The sequence below is a fragment of the Oncorhynchus masou genome, chromosome 29, assembly GCF_036934945.1.
Source record: "Oncorhynchus masou masou isolate Uvic2021 chromosome 29, UVic_Omas_1.1, whole genome shotgun sequence".
NCBI classification, from domain to species: Eukaryota; Metazoa; Chordata; class Actinopteri; order Salmoniformes; family Salmonidae; genus Oncorhynchus; species Oncorhynchus masou.
Window position 1 is genome coordinate 69,610,975 of NC_088240.1, and position 17,005 is coordinate 69,627,979.

The 17,005-nt window shown below is 44.2% G+C and overlaps 1 protein-coding gene across 1 annotated transcript in view; it reads left to right on the forward strand.

Moving 5' to 3' along the window:
* Positions 1-10,050: 10,050 nt before the first annotated feature.
* LOC135520414 (Wilms tumor protein 1-interacting protein-like) overlaps positions 10,051-17,005 on the forward strand; it is a 32,221-nt gene continuing 25,266 nt past the window's right edge. The window contains 2 exon segments of the mRNA XM_064945969.1: positions 10,051-11,410; positions 11,412-12,168. Coding sequence (XP_064802041.1) covers positions 10,757-11,410; positions 11,412-12,168 — 1,411 coding nt within the window. The 5' untranslated portion in view covers positions 10,051-10,756.

Consider the following 17,005-nt stretch of genomic DNA (forward strand, 5'->3'; position numbering starts at 1 on the left):
TTTGGTCTGATATTTTATGAAATGTATAAAGCTGAAGAGGAACGTGCAGTGTTTGTGCTCACAGTATGTGCTATAGAACCTACAGAACATAGTGCTGAAACTAGCATCATGAAAAGCTGATGAGTGAAATAGAACATCCGTCTGTCAGTTGTGAAACCAGGAGTCATACACTGAGACTGGAAGTGTTTTCAGACTGGATGACATGTGTATCACTTTCCCCTTGTCACCATGGTGACACCAGACCCTACTCCAGTGCAGAGAGTTGTTTTGCGATCTGAAGTCACCATGTTAACATACGGTCATGCATGGTTACGAGGTGATATGGCTCCAGTGTGTCTCTAACATCTCTCCCCAGCTATTCAACAGGAGAGTGAGGGTTAAGCCACATAGAGTCCACTGATAATGTGATGTGATTAGGACCCACTCATGTTGGCCTCTTCATCAGTGGCGTCCATGTTTGAACAGAGGTGCTGAGGAACATTCCAGGACCTCTGGCCTCAGTGGGAACACAATCACGTTCCATTCAGAACACTAATTCCATAACCACACAGAACGCCATGTATGTTGTTGAGACAGCAGGGACAGATAAGACAGGGCTTTCCAGACAGAGTTCAGTGTGTTAAATCGGAGGGCATGTTGTCCTGTCCTCTGGCAGTCTCTATGGGGGTTCAATTCTCGGGCCGACTCTTTTCTCTGTATATATCAATGATGTTGCTCTTGCTGCGGGCGATTCCCTGATCTACCTATATGCAGACGACACCATTCTGTATACTTCTGGCCCTTCCTTGGACACTGTGCTATCTAACCTCCAAACAAGCTTCAATGCCATACAACACTCCTTCCGTGGCCTCCAACTGCTCTTAAACGCTAGTAAAACCAAATGCATGCTTTTCAACCGTTCGCTGCCTGCACCCACGCGCCCGACTAACATCACCACCCTGGATGGTTCCGATCTAGAATATGTGGACATCTATAAGTATCTAGGTGTCTGGCTAAACTGTAAACTCTCCTTCCAGACTCATATCAAACATCTCCAATTCTAAAATCAAATCTAGAGTCGGCTTTCTATTCCGCAACAAAGCCTCCTTCACTCACGCCGCCAAACGTACCCTAGTAAAACTGACTATCCTACCGATCCTCGACTTCGGCGATGTCATCTACAAAATAGCTTCCAATACTCTACTCAGCAAACTGGATGCAGTTTATCACAGTGCCATCCATTTTGTTACTAAAGCACCTTATACCACCCACCACTGCGACCTGTATGCTCTAGTCGGCTGGACCTCGCTACATATTCGTCGCCAGACCCACTGGCTCCAGGTCATCTACAAGTCCATGCTGGGTAAAGCTCTGCCTTATCTCAGTTCATTGGCCACGATAGCAACACCCACCCGTAGCACGCGCTCCAGCAGGTGTATCTCACTGATCATCCCTAAAGCCAACACCTCATTTGGCTGACCTTTCCTTCCAGTTCTCTGCTGCCTGTGACTGGAACGAATTGCAAAAATAGCTGAAGTTGGAGACTTTTATCTCCCTCGCCAACTTTAATCATCTGCCATCTGAGCAGCTAACCGATAGCTGCGTCTGTACATAGTCCATCGGTATATAGCCCACCCAATCTACCTACCTCATCTCCATACCTTTTTTATTTATTTTTCTTTTCTGCTCTTTTGCACACCAGTATCTCTACCTGCACATGACCATCTGATCATTTGTCACTCCAGTGTTAATCTGCAAAATTGTAATTATTCGCCTACCTCCTCATCCCTTTTGCACACAATGTACATAGACTCTTTTTTTTTATTTTTTTCTACTGTGTTATTGACTTGTTAATTGTTTACTCCATGTGTAACTCTGTGTTGTTGTCTGTTCACACTGCTTTGCTTTAGCTTGACCATGTCGCAGTTGTAAATGAGAACTTGTTCTCAACTAGCCTACCTGGTTAAATAAAGGTGAAATAAATCAAAAGGACAGGGTGAGTCAGCCAGACCAGAGAACAGACTGAAAGGTGTTGATTCCAGTCTGAAAACTGTCGTTTGAGAACAAAGGAATTTGACTGGTGTCTGGAATCACAGCTGGTATTCTGGTCTGACTGATGTCATCAGTGTATTGGCCAATGGATACAGGTTGCGGCTGGGTTCGATTGATGAGGTCATAGGAATGGGACAGAGGTACATGAAGTGAAGAGGACACAAGATATTTGAATCCAGTCTCCCCTTACCACAGCCAATTCATTGCCGGTCATTAACATCATCTATCAGTGAGCCACCTCATGGCTTGTAAATGGGACTCTCCTTCCCTGTCGTGTATACCCCAGTGACTGAGCACAGAGTCCTCTGTCTAACATCTACTGACTAGACCCATTACTGGTTCTAAGTGAGTCACTCAGATCATGTTGCTGGCAGGACGTTTTATTCAAGTAGAAATTTAAAAGGTCCAACACAACATGGACAGCTCGCTTCAGTAGGATTAGACATGCATTCTGAGCAATCAGGAAGTTGTCATTTGATTACCGGACTCTATGTGATGTGCCAGTCTCAATATCAGTCTGTCAGTACCCATCTCTTGTTCCATCCTGACCTTCTATGGTCCTTTTATATGAATTGTATAGCCTTATGTCTGCTTTGATGTTACTCCTTTTGTCTCCTACTGTGGCTTCTACTGTGTGAATGTTCAAGGTGACATTGAATGTATGTAATTGATAAACAGACCTTATAATGTATGGTCTGAAACTCTGGGTTAGCTCAGAGAAGGAGAAGCCTGTCTGTCATTCCATTATGATGTTGTTTTAGATTTGACATGGTTGGACAGTGTGATGTGTGATCAGGTGGAACATTTAAATGACAGGGAATAAGGGAGACAGATTAATTTAGGGGAAGGAGGGAAGATGGTTGCTTTTAAAGAATGGCAGAGGCTGAGCGGTGTACTATAGGAAGCCTTTCTGCCTCAGTGACCTGACCTTTGACCCAGACCCCCTGGACATTCCATGTGTATCTCTGACCATCAGGTGGACAGGAAATTACTCACAGGAGAGACAGAATAACAGGACGTTAGAAAAATGGCCAGGAATTAAGGGATGAGCTAAGGACCAACAGTGCTTTTAGAAAACAATTCCCCCACAATCCTTGAAGTAGTTGCAGCTGATTTGACAGAATTGGCTTGGTGAAAGCGTTTTTCAATCGATTTTAAGTTGGATACTTATTAGCTGATAATGACTGGCTGAGACACCCTAATGGTGCAGTTTCGAGCAGTAATAAGCAGGTGTTATCCTAATGTTGCAGTAATGTAGTCAGGTTGATGCGAGGAAGAGCTGTCTGAACACTGGTCTGAACAGAACAAGAGACTTTGTTAATGCAGAAGCTGGCTTGAGCTTTGGTTCTCTCAAACATTGTTTTTTTCCCAGGGGGGTTGAAAACTCTCATTGTTTAGATTTGAAAATCCAACAGTTGTATTGAAAGGGGGGGCTCGTGGGCTGTGTGTTGCTGCCCATGTGGGTGTTTGAGTGAGAAACACAAAGGCGAGCCAATCAGTAAAAAAGCACAGCCCCCTTCATTATCGACTCATCTTGCCTACAACATCATGGATCCTTCCCAGACTGAAGTGAAGAAGACTTTGAGTTAGGTGTCAGCCAGACTAGCAGTTATAAGCAGTTATGACCTCTTGTTGAAAATGACTCAAGCTGAACTGAGTACTTGATTTATTTTTTAGTTGACAGACACCATAGCTGTGAGAATGTACAAACATGTTTTATTCTCATGGTGTTACAAGTGAAATAACAGAACCCAACCTGGCTAGTACTCTCTTTACTGGTGATGTCACCAGAGAGAACAAAATGGAGAGGAAGGAAAGCGAGATAGGGAAGGAGAGAAATATACATTCTAGCTACTCTCATTCAGTCCTATCAGTGTTTCTCTTTTGGCACATGTAGTGTGTTTTGTTTCACACTGCTGAGGCATGACTCAAGGCTGTGTGCGATATGAGGGAGATAGTTGTGACTCGTTATCAGCCACCTGATTCCCTCCCCTTTCTCTCTCAGCGTTGTTATTGCTCCTTTGCCGTTACATTCTCTCTCTGGATCCACAAGTGTTCTAGCCGGGAATCCACACTGAATATCACACAAATGTAGTGAAATGGACACACTTGCTAGCCAACTTCAGTAGCTTTCTCATGGTGTTTTGAGCTTCTTGCACACTGCTTTCGTGGAGGAGAGAGACACTAAGCAGGTTTCCATTGACCCAGGTTTATTCGACAAAAGCGTTGCAAAAAAAAAACACCAAAAAAATCATTGCGCCATCTAATGGAAACGGCAGATATATAAATAGTTAAAGATCGAAAACAGTTTTATACATTCGACGGGTGGATTTATTTTGTCTAACTTTTTAAAAACAAATTACGATGAAAACGCTGTTTTTAGAATACATGATGATTGACGAATAATTCTAAAGGTACGGGGGGGGCACATGATGTCAGGTAGCCTAACTATAAACTCCACTCCACATTCAATTGTAAATGCCTAGTCTACTGCTTGCTAAACACATTTGCTTTGCCTGACAAGGATTGTCCTGACTTTCAAGACTGCCCGCTTTGCTTTTCTGGTTGGCCGGAAAGTTTCACCATCCAATTATTTCAGATCTGCAAGTTTCACAATGGCACGGGCCATTGCGATATGTGAGCACATGAGACATTAGAATATGGCAAATATAGTCAATTATTGCATTCTATCCATGCTGAATTTCGCGGGCTACCTAGACATTAATAGGTGTCAGGACATATGAGGTGTGACAATTTATTAATGCGCAATTTGCCTAAATGGGCAATGGAAACACTTCAACCACTACATTTTTATTCAACAGTATAGGTTTTTGCTAGGTCTTTTTTTATAGGTATGACGTCATTACGCCCAGCTGTTTTTATCGACACACAAGATAGTTAAATGGAAAAGCACCATAGCAGGCAATTGTCGCATCTATTTTCTATGCAAACTTTCTAAATGTCGACAAAAACAATCTCTAGATAATTTAATGGAGACAGAGCTAGTGTATCAGAGGAAGGCTTGTGATAGTCATTAGTGATTTAAAAAAAAAGTCAGGTATTACTTTATACTCACATAAATACATTTCATTGCCCAGTTATCATACAGTATATTGACACAGTTCAGACCGAAATTCCCCTGAACACATATTTAATTGTGCTAGCAACAGCCCCCGAGACATTTGACACTTTCATCAGTGCAGCTGTTTCCATGGCTACTGTAAGTCATTAAATAGGCAACAATATTCCACTGTGACTCAACTACCAGAGGAAGACCACAATCCCAGCAGCAGGCCCTCTCCAGAGACTTACAAAAGGCCTACATTAACATAGTCTTTAATGGGTTTGAAAGTGTCCCTGCCCCAATCTTGACTTGGTGGAAACTAAAGGGTGGAGTATGTGTGAGCAAGGGTGGAGTATGATGGATAGTCACACAAGCATTCTCCATTTCACTAGGCTGATTCCAGCCTGCTTAATTGTTTGAAGGGGATAAAACATACTAGCCTGGTACAACCAGACTGATCTGGCAAACTGTATATATAAGCTCACAAAATCAGTGTGGTTGTACGAGGCTAAAAAATATACAGGAGCTGGCTAATTTTCTCAGAGACTGAACTAAATCGGGTAATTTTGTCATCCAAGGAGGTTTGTTTGTTGTATTTAATTGTTTTGATGGTAAAGCTAAAGCATTGGTATGTATGGTAAAGGACCACATTAAGCCACAGTTATTCTGTTGTTTACCTCTCCATAGCAACACATCACTTGGAGCAGGTTGTCTCAAGTTCTTTTACATTACAATTTCATGTTTTTAACTGTACATTGGTATTTCATATTTTTAAACGTACATACATTATGAAATTAGGTATCAGTTCTATTGCTAAGTTCACCTTTTCCAAATGAAAACGTAACATCTCTGTTGTTGCTTGTGGTGTGCATTCATGAAAGCCAAGGGAAGCCAGGTTTCCTAAAAAACAAAAGAGTCTCTCTGGGTTTCATAATTTTCCTTAAATTCGCAAGAGGCTGAATGTACTGTATCTCACCGGAGAAAGCATCCGAAACAGTCCCCCTTTGTCTCTGTATGTGTAACTCATCTATCTGATGCTGTCTGGTCAAAAATAGTATGACATAAAATAGAGCCAATCAGAGTTGAGCTGAACTGAGTGAGCTCATCTGTGAATGGTCCTGGAGCACCAAAGAAAAGTGTCAAGTGAAGCCAGTTTGCATTTGGTTTCACACCAATCACATCACATTGAGAACAAAATGTAATTGACAGAAACAACTTAAATTGTTGTATCTCGTTGTGTTGTTGTCCTGATGGCTAGCTAGCTACTGTAGATAAAATGGTCCCTTTCCTAAATTAGCCATGGATGGCGATAACGATTTGGACTTGAGGTTTTAATTATTTCTCCATACTGGCCAATGATTATAACGGTAATTCTAATCCAACCAAAAATTCATACATTGTGCCCCTGGCCTGAGAGGATGGAAGTTGAATATGTAGCTAGATGTAGTAGGCTAATGTTAACTAGCTGGCCCTTTTGTTCTCCATGAAAGGAAGTTAGGCTAGTGACCAAGCATTTTAGCCAGGTAGTCTAGGACAACAAAAACTAAAACCGTGTACTGTATGATGGAGTCATAGACCATTTTGTCAACATGAAAGAGAGGAGGATGGCATTTTTCTACATGTAGGGTGAGTAGACATGTTTTTTCTACTTGCATAAATGCACGCACGCACGCACGCGCACACACACACACACACACACACACACACACACACACACACACACACACAGAAATCAGAACCATGGGCAGCCAAATCATATTTACCTCACACTGATTGAACTAAATAGTTTTTGGTATCTTTTAGATGTCACTGTATTAGACTAAGCATAGTTGATTTGATGTTAAAATGGTGCTGGAAAAATGGAGGCAGCTACTGTTTTCTTTGCGACTTGCGGTAACTCTCTGGTGTTCTAAATCAATAGTTGTTTAGTGGTCCGAAAATGTGGGAAACATTAACTTGCTTGACCATGCTGTAGGTCATGTAACTGTTTGTATATATGTATATACTTTGTGGACTTCACCGGACAGATGTTGCTGTGATGACTTAAATGTAAATGTAATGAAACAAATGTGTTGTTGAATTGATTTTGCCATTGTGTCTTCTTATTTTCTCGTCCTTAGGCGTATATTTCACGGTGTCAAGGCATATGAACTAACAGTTTATAGAGCAAACAACCTATTATGGCTTTCCCAGTGATTTTACCCACGCACCGCTAATGGTTGTTGCCAGAAACTGTTCCATTTGCTGGGAAGGGAGAGCTCTGCCTTAATAAATATCCATATTCTAATTGTTAGAGCTGATTAATCCGAGCAGTAAAACAACATAATTTTCTCTAACAACATTTCCATCACAATCTTAATGAGCTCCAAGTCGTGCCTGCCTGTTGTTGGTGGGTATTTGCGTGAGAACGTTATAAACAAGTGTACTAAGCTCCTTTTTGAGGATGGCTGTTTGTGGTGACCGTTTCCTAATTGGTGTACAGATGGTTACTGACTGTGCCTTATAAACATTCTCTGTTGATTACATCACAGCCAACCACCCCTCTCACAGTCTCCATGCTTCTACAGTGGGGAGAACAAGTATTTGATACACTGACGATTTTGCAGGTTTTCCTACTTACAAAGCATGTAGAGGTCTGTAATTTTTATCATAGGTACACATCAACTGTGAGAGACGGAATCTAAAACAAAATTTCAGAAAATCACATTGTATGATTTTTAAGTAATTAATTTGCATTTTATTGCATGCAATAAGTATTTGATCACCTACCAACCAGTAAGAATTCCGGCTCTCACAGACCTGTTAGTTTTTCTTTAAGAAGCTCTCCTGTTCTCCACTCATTACCTGTATTAACTGCACCTGTTTGAACTCGTTACCTGTATAAAAGACACCTGTCCACACACTCAGTCAAACAGACTCCAACCTCTCCACAATGGCCAAGACCAGACAGCTGGGATAAAATTGTAGACCTGCACAAGGCTGGGATGGGCTACAGGACAATAGGCAAGCAGCTTGGTGAGAAGGCAACAACTGTTGGCACAATTATTAGAAAATGGAAGAAGTTCAAGACGACGGTCAATCACCCTCGGTATGGGGCTCCATGCAAGATCTCACCTCGTGGGGCATCAATGATCATGAGGAAGGTGAAGGATCAGCCCAGAACTACACAGCAGGACCTGGTCAATGACCTGAAGAGAGCTGGGATCACAGTCTCAAAGAAAACCATTAGTAACACACTACACCGTCATGGATTAAAATCCTGCAACGCACGCAAGGTCCCCCTGCTCAAGCCAGCGCATGTCCAGGCCCGTCTGAAGTTTGCCAATGTCCATCTGGATGATCCAGAGGAGGAATGGGAGAAGGTCATGTGGTCTGATGAGACAAAAATAGAGCTTTTTGGTTTAAACTCCACTCGCCGTGTTTGGAGGAAGAAGAAGAATGAATAAAACCCCAAGAACACCAACCCAACTGTGAAGCATGGAGGTGGAAACATCATTCTTTGGGGATGCTTTTCTGCAAAGGGGACAGAACGACTGCACCGTATTGAGGGGAGAATGGATGGGGCCATGTATCGCAAGATCTTGGCCAACAACCTTCTTCCATCAGTAAGAGCATTGAAGATGGGTCGTGGCTGGGTCTTCCAGCATGACAACGACCCGAAACACACAGCCTAAGGAGTGGCTCCGTAAGAAGCATCTCAAGGTCCTGGAGTGGCCTAGCCAGTCTCCAGACCTGAACCCAATAGAAAATCTTTGGAGGGAGCTGAAAGTCTGTGTTGCCCAGTGACAGCCCCAAAATCTGAAGGATCTGGAGAAGGTCTGTATGGAGTAGTGGGCCAACATCCCTGCCGCAGTGTGTGCAAACCTGGTCAAGAACTACAGCAAACATATGATCTCTGTAATTGCAAACAAAGGTTTCTATACCAAATATTAAGTTCTGCTTTTCTGGTGTATCAAATACTTATTGCATGCAATAAAATGCAAATGAATTACTTTAAAATCATACAATGTGATTTTCTGGATTTTTGTTTTAGATTCCGTCTCTCACAGTTGAAGTGTACCTATGATAAATATGACAGACCTCTACATGCTTTGTAAGTAGGAAAACCTGCAAAATCGGCAGTGTATCAAATACTTGTTCTCCCCACTGTATGTATACAGCTCGGCTCCACAGACATTGGGATTCATACACAGTACTTAAACTCCCCACCAAGGACACAGAAAAATACAGATGTATCCCAACTTGTCCGTTTGAGAAAGACTCCCTCCCTCCTTTTCCACACACACTTAGTAATGTTTACATATTTTGCATTACTCATCTCATATATATATATATATATATATATATATATATATATATATACATATATATATATATATATATACTGTATTTTATTATATTCTCCTGTATTTTAGTCTATGCCGCTCTGACATTGCTCATCCAAATATTAATATTTTTTTAATTCCATTCCTTTACTGTTGGAGCTAGAAATGCAAGCATTTCGCAACACCGGCAATAACATCTGTTAAAAACATGCATGTGAACATGTCGAAGCAGCCGATATGCATCTGTCAGCACATCATATGAACTTGAGACATCTGAAGGTATAAATCCACATTACCCATATGTGGCCAATTCTTTTTATAGGGACTATAATACTAATTTAGATTGCAAATCACACGTTGTAGCCCTACATGATTCCTTAGCTATTACACTGTGTTGATTCATAATTAACTTGAATTCAGTTGGTCCTGTACCAACAACTTAGCCAAGGAGATTGTGGGTATAAAGTAAAATTATCAATAAACAATGTGTGATAAAAAAGAACATAGCCTAAAGGTAAATGTTTGTTATGCTATGTGTCTTGAGTTATCTGGGGGTCCGGATATCATGAAAAAAATCTACCCCAGAATGAAGTGAACACTGCGCCTTTAAAATCAAACAGCGCACCCTAATCCCACGGTCGACTCCACACTGTCCACATTCGAATCAAGAGGTTTGCTTTAGTTCAGTGTTTTGCCTACCCACTTGTAATAACCGTTTAATTATAGGCGAGCTAAATTGGCGTTGTGAGAGGACCACAGTGGAATTTGTTCAGCAACTTGCAGGAAAAGTTTGGAACACATGCACTCGCTACAAAGTTGCAAACAACGTTTTTTGAATGGAGGTTTCGGCTGTGAGAGCCATAGTGAAGTTCGGAACGGGGCGCAGGCTGGGGTGGTAGGCTATCTGATCAGACAGTATCCTGTTGCGAGCAGAGTCAGCTGGCTCACCGAGGAGAGGACGGAGCTTATTCTCGCTATTATTCGGATCTTTGTCCATTCTGGAGTAGACCTAGGTATAATTGCTTCCGCGGGATAGCTGACACACTACGGGAGAAACTGTACTATAACTTCGGGTTGGGATCTCCACGTCAGAATACCGCGTGACAGTGCTCTCTCTCCGCTGACTGGACTGGGCAGTAGACTGCGGTAATATTTTACTTTGGGAGTAACGAGAGTTTGGATTTCATATTTTCGTTTCAATTGTTTACTGTGTTTAACGTTGTTTTTATCGGCTAGCCTACTTTTAAATAAATTGGACAGAACGTTTTTTGTGAAAGTTGTGGCTCGAACCTTAAATCAGATAATAGTTTATACACATTTTGTAATTCACTTCAAGATGGATAAATACGACGATTTGGATCTTGAGGCAAGTAAGTTTTTAGAAGACCTCAATATGTATGAGGCATCTAGGGACGGGCTGTTCCGAATGAAGAAGGATGCACGGAACAACTCCGACTTTGAAGAAACCAGGAGAGTTTTTGCCTCCAAAATGACAAAAATCCACATACAGAAACAGCAAGAGGAAATTGCCAAAAACAATTTGGTAGTGAGAATGAACGGGGGTCAAAACAGAGCGGCAGAGAGCACGTTTTACACCAAAGACAGGCCGCCTATCAATAGCTACAGACCGGCAGGGGAAGCTGCAGCCAAGCCTCCCATACTCTCTGGCCCTTTGCCAGGCACCGCAAGTGGCGCGAGTCAGTACGCGCCCTATGACGCTCTGAAACACCATTCACCCAGTCAACAGTCATACGGCTACGGAAACAATTACGATAACAAGGAGCGTTTTGAGCCGCATTCTTACCACCACGCCTTGAGTCCCACCAGCCCTGGGAACGCACACACACATGCTTCTGGTCATCCTGCCAGTCCCTGGGGCACTTTGGCCTCCTACTCCTCCAGGGGTGGCCAGGCCTCCTCAGGATCCTCCAGCCCTGCTGGATCATCAGGCCTTACGTGCAGCCCATCTCAGCAGCCCCCACACCACTCACCATCCCCCCTTCTCCGACAGCCTACAGTCTCCGAGCCCCACTAGACTGCACCAGAGCAAGGCTGCCACCCTACTGGTGCAGCAGAGACCCCCCTTGTTGTCTGATGCTGGGGCTGCAGCAGACTGGATGCGGAGCTTGGGGCACCCAGACCTGTTAGCACCGCTCCCTCTGAGTGCCTTCACTGGCGGAGCTGACCTGTACCAGCAGCTGTCTCCCCAACTTGCCACTGTTACACCGCCAACAGGCCCTTACTCAGCAGCATCCTCTATGAGCCCAAGATCAACAGCCAACCATGGCAATCTAGGCCAGAACGGGCTCTCTCAGAGTCCTGTGGTTCTCACCCCCAGCCCCACCCATGCTCAAGTGGCTGTCCCAGCCCCACCTGCACCCCCATCTGAGGCAGCCCAGCCCAAAGCCACAGCTGGAGCTTACTTCCCTGCCTCTGCCTCTCCCTCTGGAATCAGTGTCTCTAGAAGCTTTGGCCAGGGTCAAGGTGTAGGCCAGGCGCAGGGCAGGCAAGTGGCCATGGGGGTGGATGTGCCCTCTGGCCTAGACAGCCAGCTGTCCTCTGGTGGTGAGGCATGCCAACCCCAGCCCCAGTCTGAAGCCCCCAGCACCCCCAGAGCTCTCAAACTGTCCAGCCAGACTCTCCATGTCCAGCCGGAGCAGGGGCCGTCTGCCGCCGAGATCAAATTAGAAGCCCTGACCAAGCGTCTGGAGAAGGAGATGGACGCCCAGCCCAAGGCAGACTACTTCGGTAAGCTTAGGTTGACATTTTGATCGACCAGGTGTCTCTCTTTAATCAAATTCACTATATCTATGTGTTGGTCACTAAGTGTGAAAATGGCCCACTGTTCCAAACTTTTCACCTCCTTCATTTAACCTTATCTTTGTGTATGCGTGTGTATGTTTTGGTTTGCTCATGACAGATCAAGTGGAATAGTTGTGAAGGAGTCGGGCAGGAGGAGAAGAGAGCAAGAGGTAGGGCAGGAGGAGAAGAGAGAACGAGGTAGGGCAGGAAGAGAAGAGAGAAAGAGGTAGGGCAGGAGGAGAAGAGAGAAAGAGGTAGGTCAGGAGGAGAAGAGAGAAAGAGGTAGGTCAGGAGGAGAAGAGAGAAAGAGGTTGGGTAGGAGGAGAAGGGAGGAAGGAGGAGGAATTCAATTGGTCAGCAGAAACAGATTTGTAAAATGCCCAAGAGCATGGCTTTCTGCTCCTTTTTTTAAGCTAGTGCCACGCAGCACCCAGTTTGCGTGCTCTCTGAAAATTGTTATTTGGAAAAAACGGGAGAAAATAAGTGCTTGGCTGTCTTTCCCCCAGCTATACTGCTGTACCGTACCAGACCTGTACTCTGTGTGCTACAGTTATAAACTGCTGACAAGGTGTTTATTACTCTGCTCTGAGAGCCCAGTTCCAGGCTAGTCCTGGTGGAAAATGGAAAATATGTGTACAGTATACTATGTCCTGAAGGTAAGGCCCAGAGTTTTTCCTCCTCATCCAGATGTGTTCGGCATGTTGAGGCAAGGCCAGTCATCAAAACGGGACGTCCAGCAGAGAGAGAGAGAGAGAGAGAGAGAGAGAGAGAGAGAGAGAGAGAGAGAGAGAGAGAGAGAGAGAGAGAGAGAGAGAGAGAGAGAGAGAGAGAGAGAGAGAGAGAGAGAGAGAGAGAGAGAGAGAGAGAGAGAGAGAGAGAGAGAGAGAGAGAGAGAGAGAGAGAGAGAGAGAGAGAGAGAGAGAGAGAGAGAGAGAGAGAGAGAGAGAGAGAGAGAGAGAGAGAGAGAGAGAGAGAGAGAGAGAGAGAGAGAGAGAGAGACCTAGCGTGCACTTGTCCATCGGTCAGGTACGATGAACGTCAGTCAGGATTGTAATTCAAACCCCGTCCCAGACCCCCAGAGGTCCGCTCATTCAGTATGTACGGGAAGATGTTCTGGGGCATGTCGCTGTCATGCTGAACACACCCACACAGATTTATAAGTGCACATGTTAACATGTTATAGAGATTCCTGTGGGGGGCCGCAGTGGAAGATGGTAGAACCTTTGTGCATGACAATACTGTAACGCTGACATGCTCACAGCACACACACCCAGCACACACTAATTTTCTGCGTTATGCTGTCGTGCCATAAAATAGCCTGCGTGACGGCCAGATGCAGTTCCTGGCCTGGTCTACATACTGAACTGAAAGAGAAGCTCCATCCCTGACCTGCTTTTTCCACTGAAAGGAGAGGAGTATTCTCTCAGCCTGAACCGTAGGTCTGGATGCTCAAAGAGCAAGCAATGCAGAAGCAGAAGCACAGTGGCTCGGAGAAACTCCCTAGAAAGCCAGGGTCATAGGAAGAAACCTAGAGAGGAACCAGGCTCCGAGGAGTGGCTGTGTCGGGTAAAGTTTATAAGAGTATATGGTCATTAAGGCCAGATTGTGTTGAGTTACTCCTCTGTAATAAGCAAACTATGGATAAATGAAGAACCATAATTCTACGGGAATGATGTTCTATTCCAGGGTTATCAGTTCAATATGTCATTTATTAAAGGATTGCCTAATTTGTATGATACAGTATATTATTGACCAGTGTGACTATAGAGTATTAAGTATGTAAGCCATATTTACACTGGGGGCATATACCTAGTGATGTAGTAGGTTCAAGTAAAAGGGAGATTAGTGTGGCCATCCTAAAGGCTCATATGGGCCACCTCCAAAATGAAACCCTATTGCCTATTTAGTGCACTACTTGTGACCAGGGCCCATATAGTAGTGCACTGTATAGGGTGCCATTTCAGACCCATGCCTAGTGAGTTCCAGCCAGCTAGGGCTGGGGTCTCTCATATCATATACTCTCTGCTCTGATTGGCAGAGCTGTAGCTGGATGTTCTGGGAAACTGAGTGTCGTGCCAAACGGCTGCACCAGGGGAACACAGAGGAATGTCTGGAGGACGGGACGGGGCTGAGGAATATAAAGAGTGGGTGGGGAGCACACTTAGTTTCATAAATGATTAGATTAGCAGAAGGTACTTCGGGTTAATTTATAGAACCTTTTGGTGCGTCTTTGGCTGTGAGAGAGAGAGGGAGGGGGGTAGAGCAGGGAAAGAGAGGTAGAGTGGAGAGCAGATTTATGGGTGGGAGGTCAGACAGGAAGGGTGAGTGGTGGGATAGGACAGAGGGTGGAGGGGATCACTGTTGCCACACACACACAGATAGTAGAGGTTGAGTGCTTTGTATTGTGTTGTGATTAAGGATGTCTTTCTCCTATCAGGCTGTAGTCTGTTGACTGGACAGTTTGCCTTAACTCTTCCCAGAGTTTCTTGGCTTCTGCTTTGGCACTCAATCTGTACCCCTGACAAGTCCTGCAGGAAGCCTTTGTGTGTGTGTGTGTGCATCTCTCTCTCTCTCCTCCCTCTTTATCTCTCTCTGTGTCTGGGCCTGGGGCCTTGCTTCAGTGTTTGATTGGTTGTATTAGTAAATGTGTGTTAGTGTAGTGAGATAATGTTTTTGTGATGTTAGGCTGTTGTTTTGGGTGGGACCAGTGTTGATGTGATTTCATAATGTCCTAGCCTTGGATTCTAATACTGCCATATGATACACACACAAACATGACAAGTCAACTACCATAATATCAACTTCCTGTCAGAGATTGTGGAGGTTTATGAAGAGGCTTGTTGTGAGCCATTGGGAAGCAGTAGAGGCAGACGTTTTGACAGCTGGGCTGGTGTTTGGGGGGTGAGGTGAGGTGAGGGGGGGGGTGAAGTTTTGGCTCTGTGTTTTGATTCCATTCCCCCCTCACCCATGCCCTCATAACCGTTAAAGAAAGCACTCCCCTATAAAATCACAGGGGTTTTGGAATATGGGACTGTAATCAGGGAGAAAAATGTTGCTTCTTTACCTAAGAATGTTTGTCCTAAACAGGAACCAGTTTGTTTGGTTGTTTATGTATCCCTCTTACTTTTCAGTGCATTTTATAGTTTCAATGGCATGTGCATTACAAACAACAGCTGTGACTTTCAACTCTGGTGGAAAATCATACAATTCTCAGTTTTGAAAAGTCAACCAAGTAAAACCAAAGTTGAGCTGAACAAACCCAACCCTGTTGAGTCCATACAGTAGAGCTGACTGTCTGTCAGTCAGTCTAATGATGGATTGAACCTAGAATTCCAGGGTTGAGGCCAGATTTTGGAGGAGAGGAGAGGAGGGGTAGAGGAAGAGGAGGAGGGAGGAACACATGATGAGAGGGGTAGGCCCTTAATCTCCAGACATTGTTATATAATGGGATAGGGTAGATGCGGCTGTGCTGTAGGCCACAGTGGTTTATTGTAAGTGTTAATTCAATAAGGGGAGGGTTAATTCAATAAGGTGTGTATATAGCGCATTCCTATATTGTTTTAAATTATTAGAGGTATTCCTATATTGTGTTACAGTATCAGAGCTATTCCTATATTGTGTTACAGTATCAGAGCTATTCCTATATTGTGTTACAGTATCAGAGGTATTCCTGTATTGTGTTACAGTATCAGAGGTATTCCTATATTGTTTTACAGTATCTGAGAGTCTTGATAGACAGGACAAATGGCTTAAAGCCAGTCATAGGTTATGCCAGACTAGAGGACTGTGTTGTAGTTAACAGGAGATGTTGATTGAATTAAGTATATATACTTAAAACAGCCTCGATTAGTTGGGGCATGGACTCTACAAGGTGTTGAAAGCGTTCCACAGGGATGCTGGCCCATGTTGACTCAAATGCTTCCTACAGTTGTGTCAAGTTGGCTTGATGTCCTTTCAGTGGTGGACTATTCTTGAGCATGGAAAACCCCAGCAGTGTTGTAGTTATTGACACAAACCGATGCGCCTGGCACCTACTACCATACCCCGTTCAAAGGCACTTCAATCTTCTGTCTTGCCCATTCTATCAGGTATCAAGGTAAGACACAAGTGCAGACTGTGTGAAGTAACAATGTTTATTGTAACAACAGGGGCAGACAAACGACAGGTCAAGGCAGGCAGAGGTCGAAAATCCAGAGTAGGAGCAAAGGTACAGTACGGCATGTAGGCTCAGGGATGGGAGGAGTGGTCAGGTGGGAGGGTACAGGGTCAGGACAGGCAAGGGTCAAAAACCAGGAGGACGAGAAAAAAGAGAGGCTGGGAAAAGACAGAAGCTGACAGGACGAATGCTGGTAAGCTTGACAAACAGGACGGACTGTCACAAGGAAAAGGACAGGTGAAACAGATCAGGCCGTGACACATTCACCCTCTGAATGGCACACATACACAATCCGTGTCTCAAAAATCCTTCTGTAACTTGTCTCCTCCCCTTCATCTACACTGATTGAAGTGGATTTAATAAGTGACATCAATAAGGGATCATAGTTTTTACCTGGATTCCCCTGGTCAGTCTATGTAATGGAAAGAGCAGGTGTTTCTAATGTGTTGTATACTCTGTGTACATTCAGTTTATTAGGTACACCCATCTAGTACCAAGTCGGACTCCCCTTTGCCTCCAGAACAGCCCGAATTCTTCGGGCATGGAAACATTGCTCAATTGATTTCAAGGGACCTACTCGTGTGCCAGGAAAACATTCCCCACACCATTACACCACCAGCCTGTACC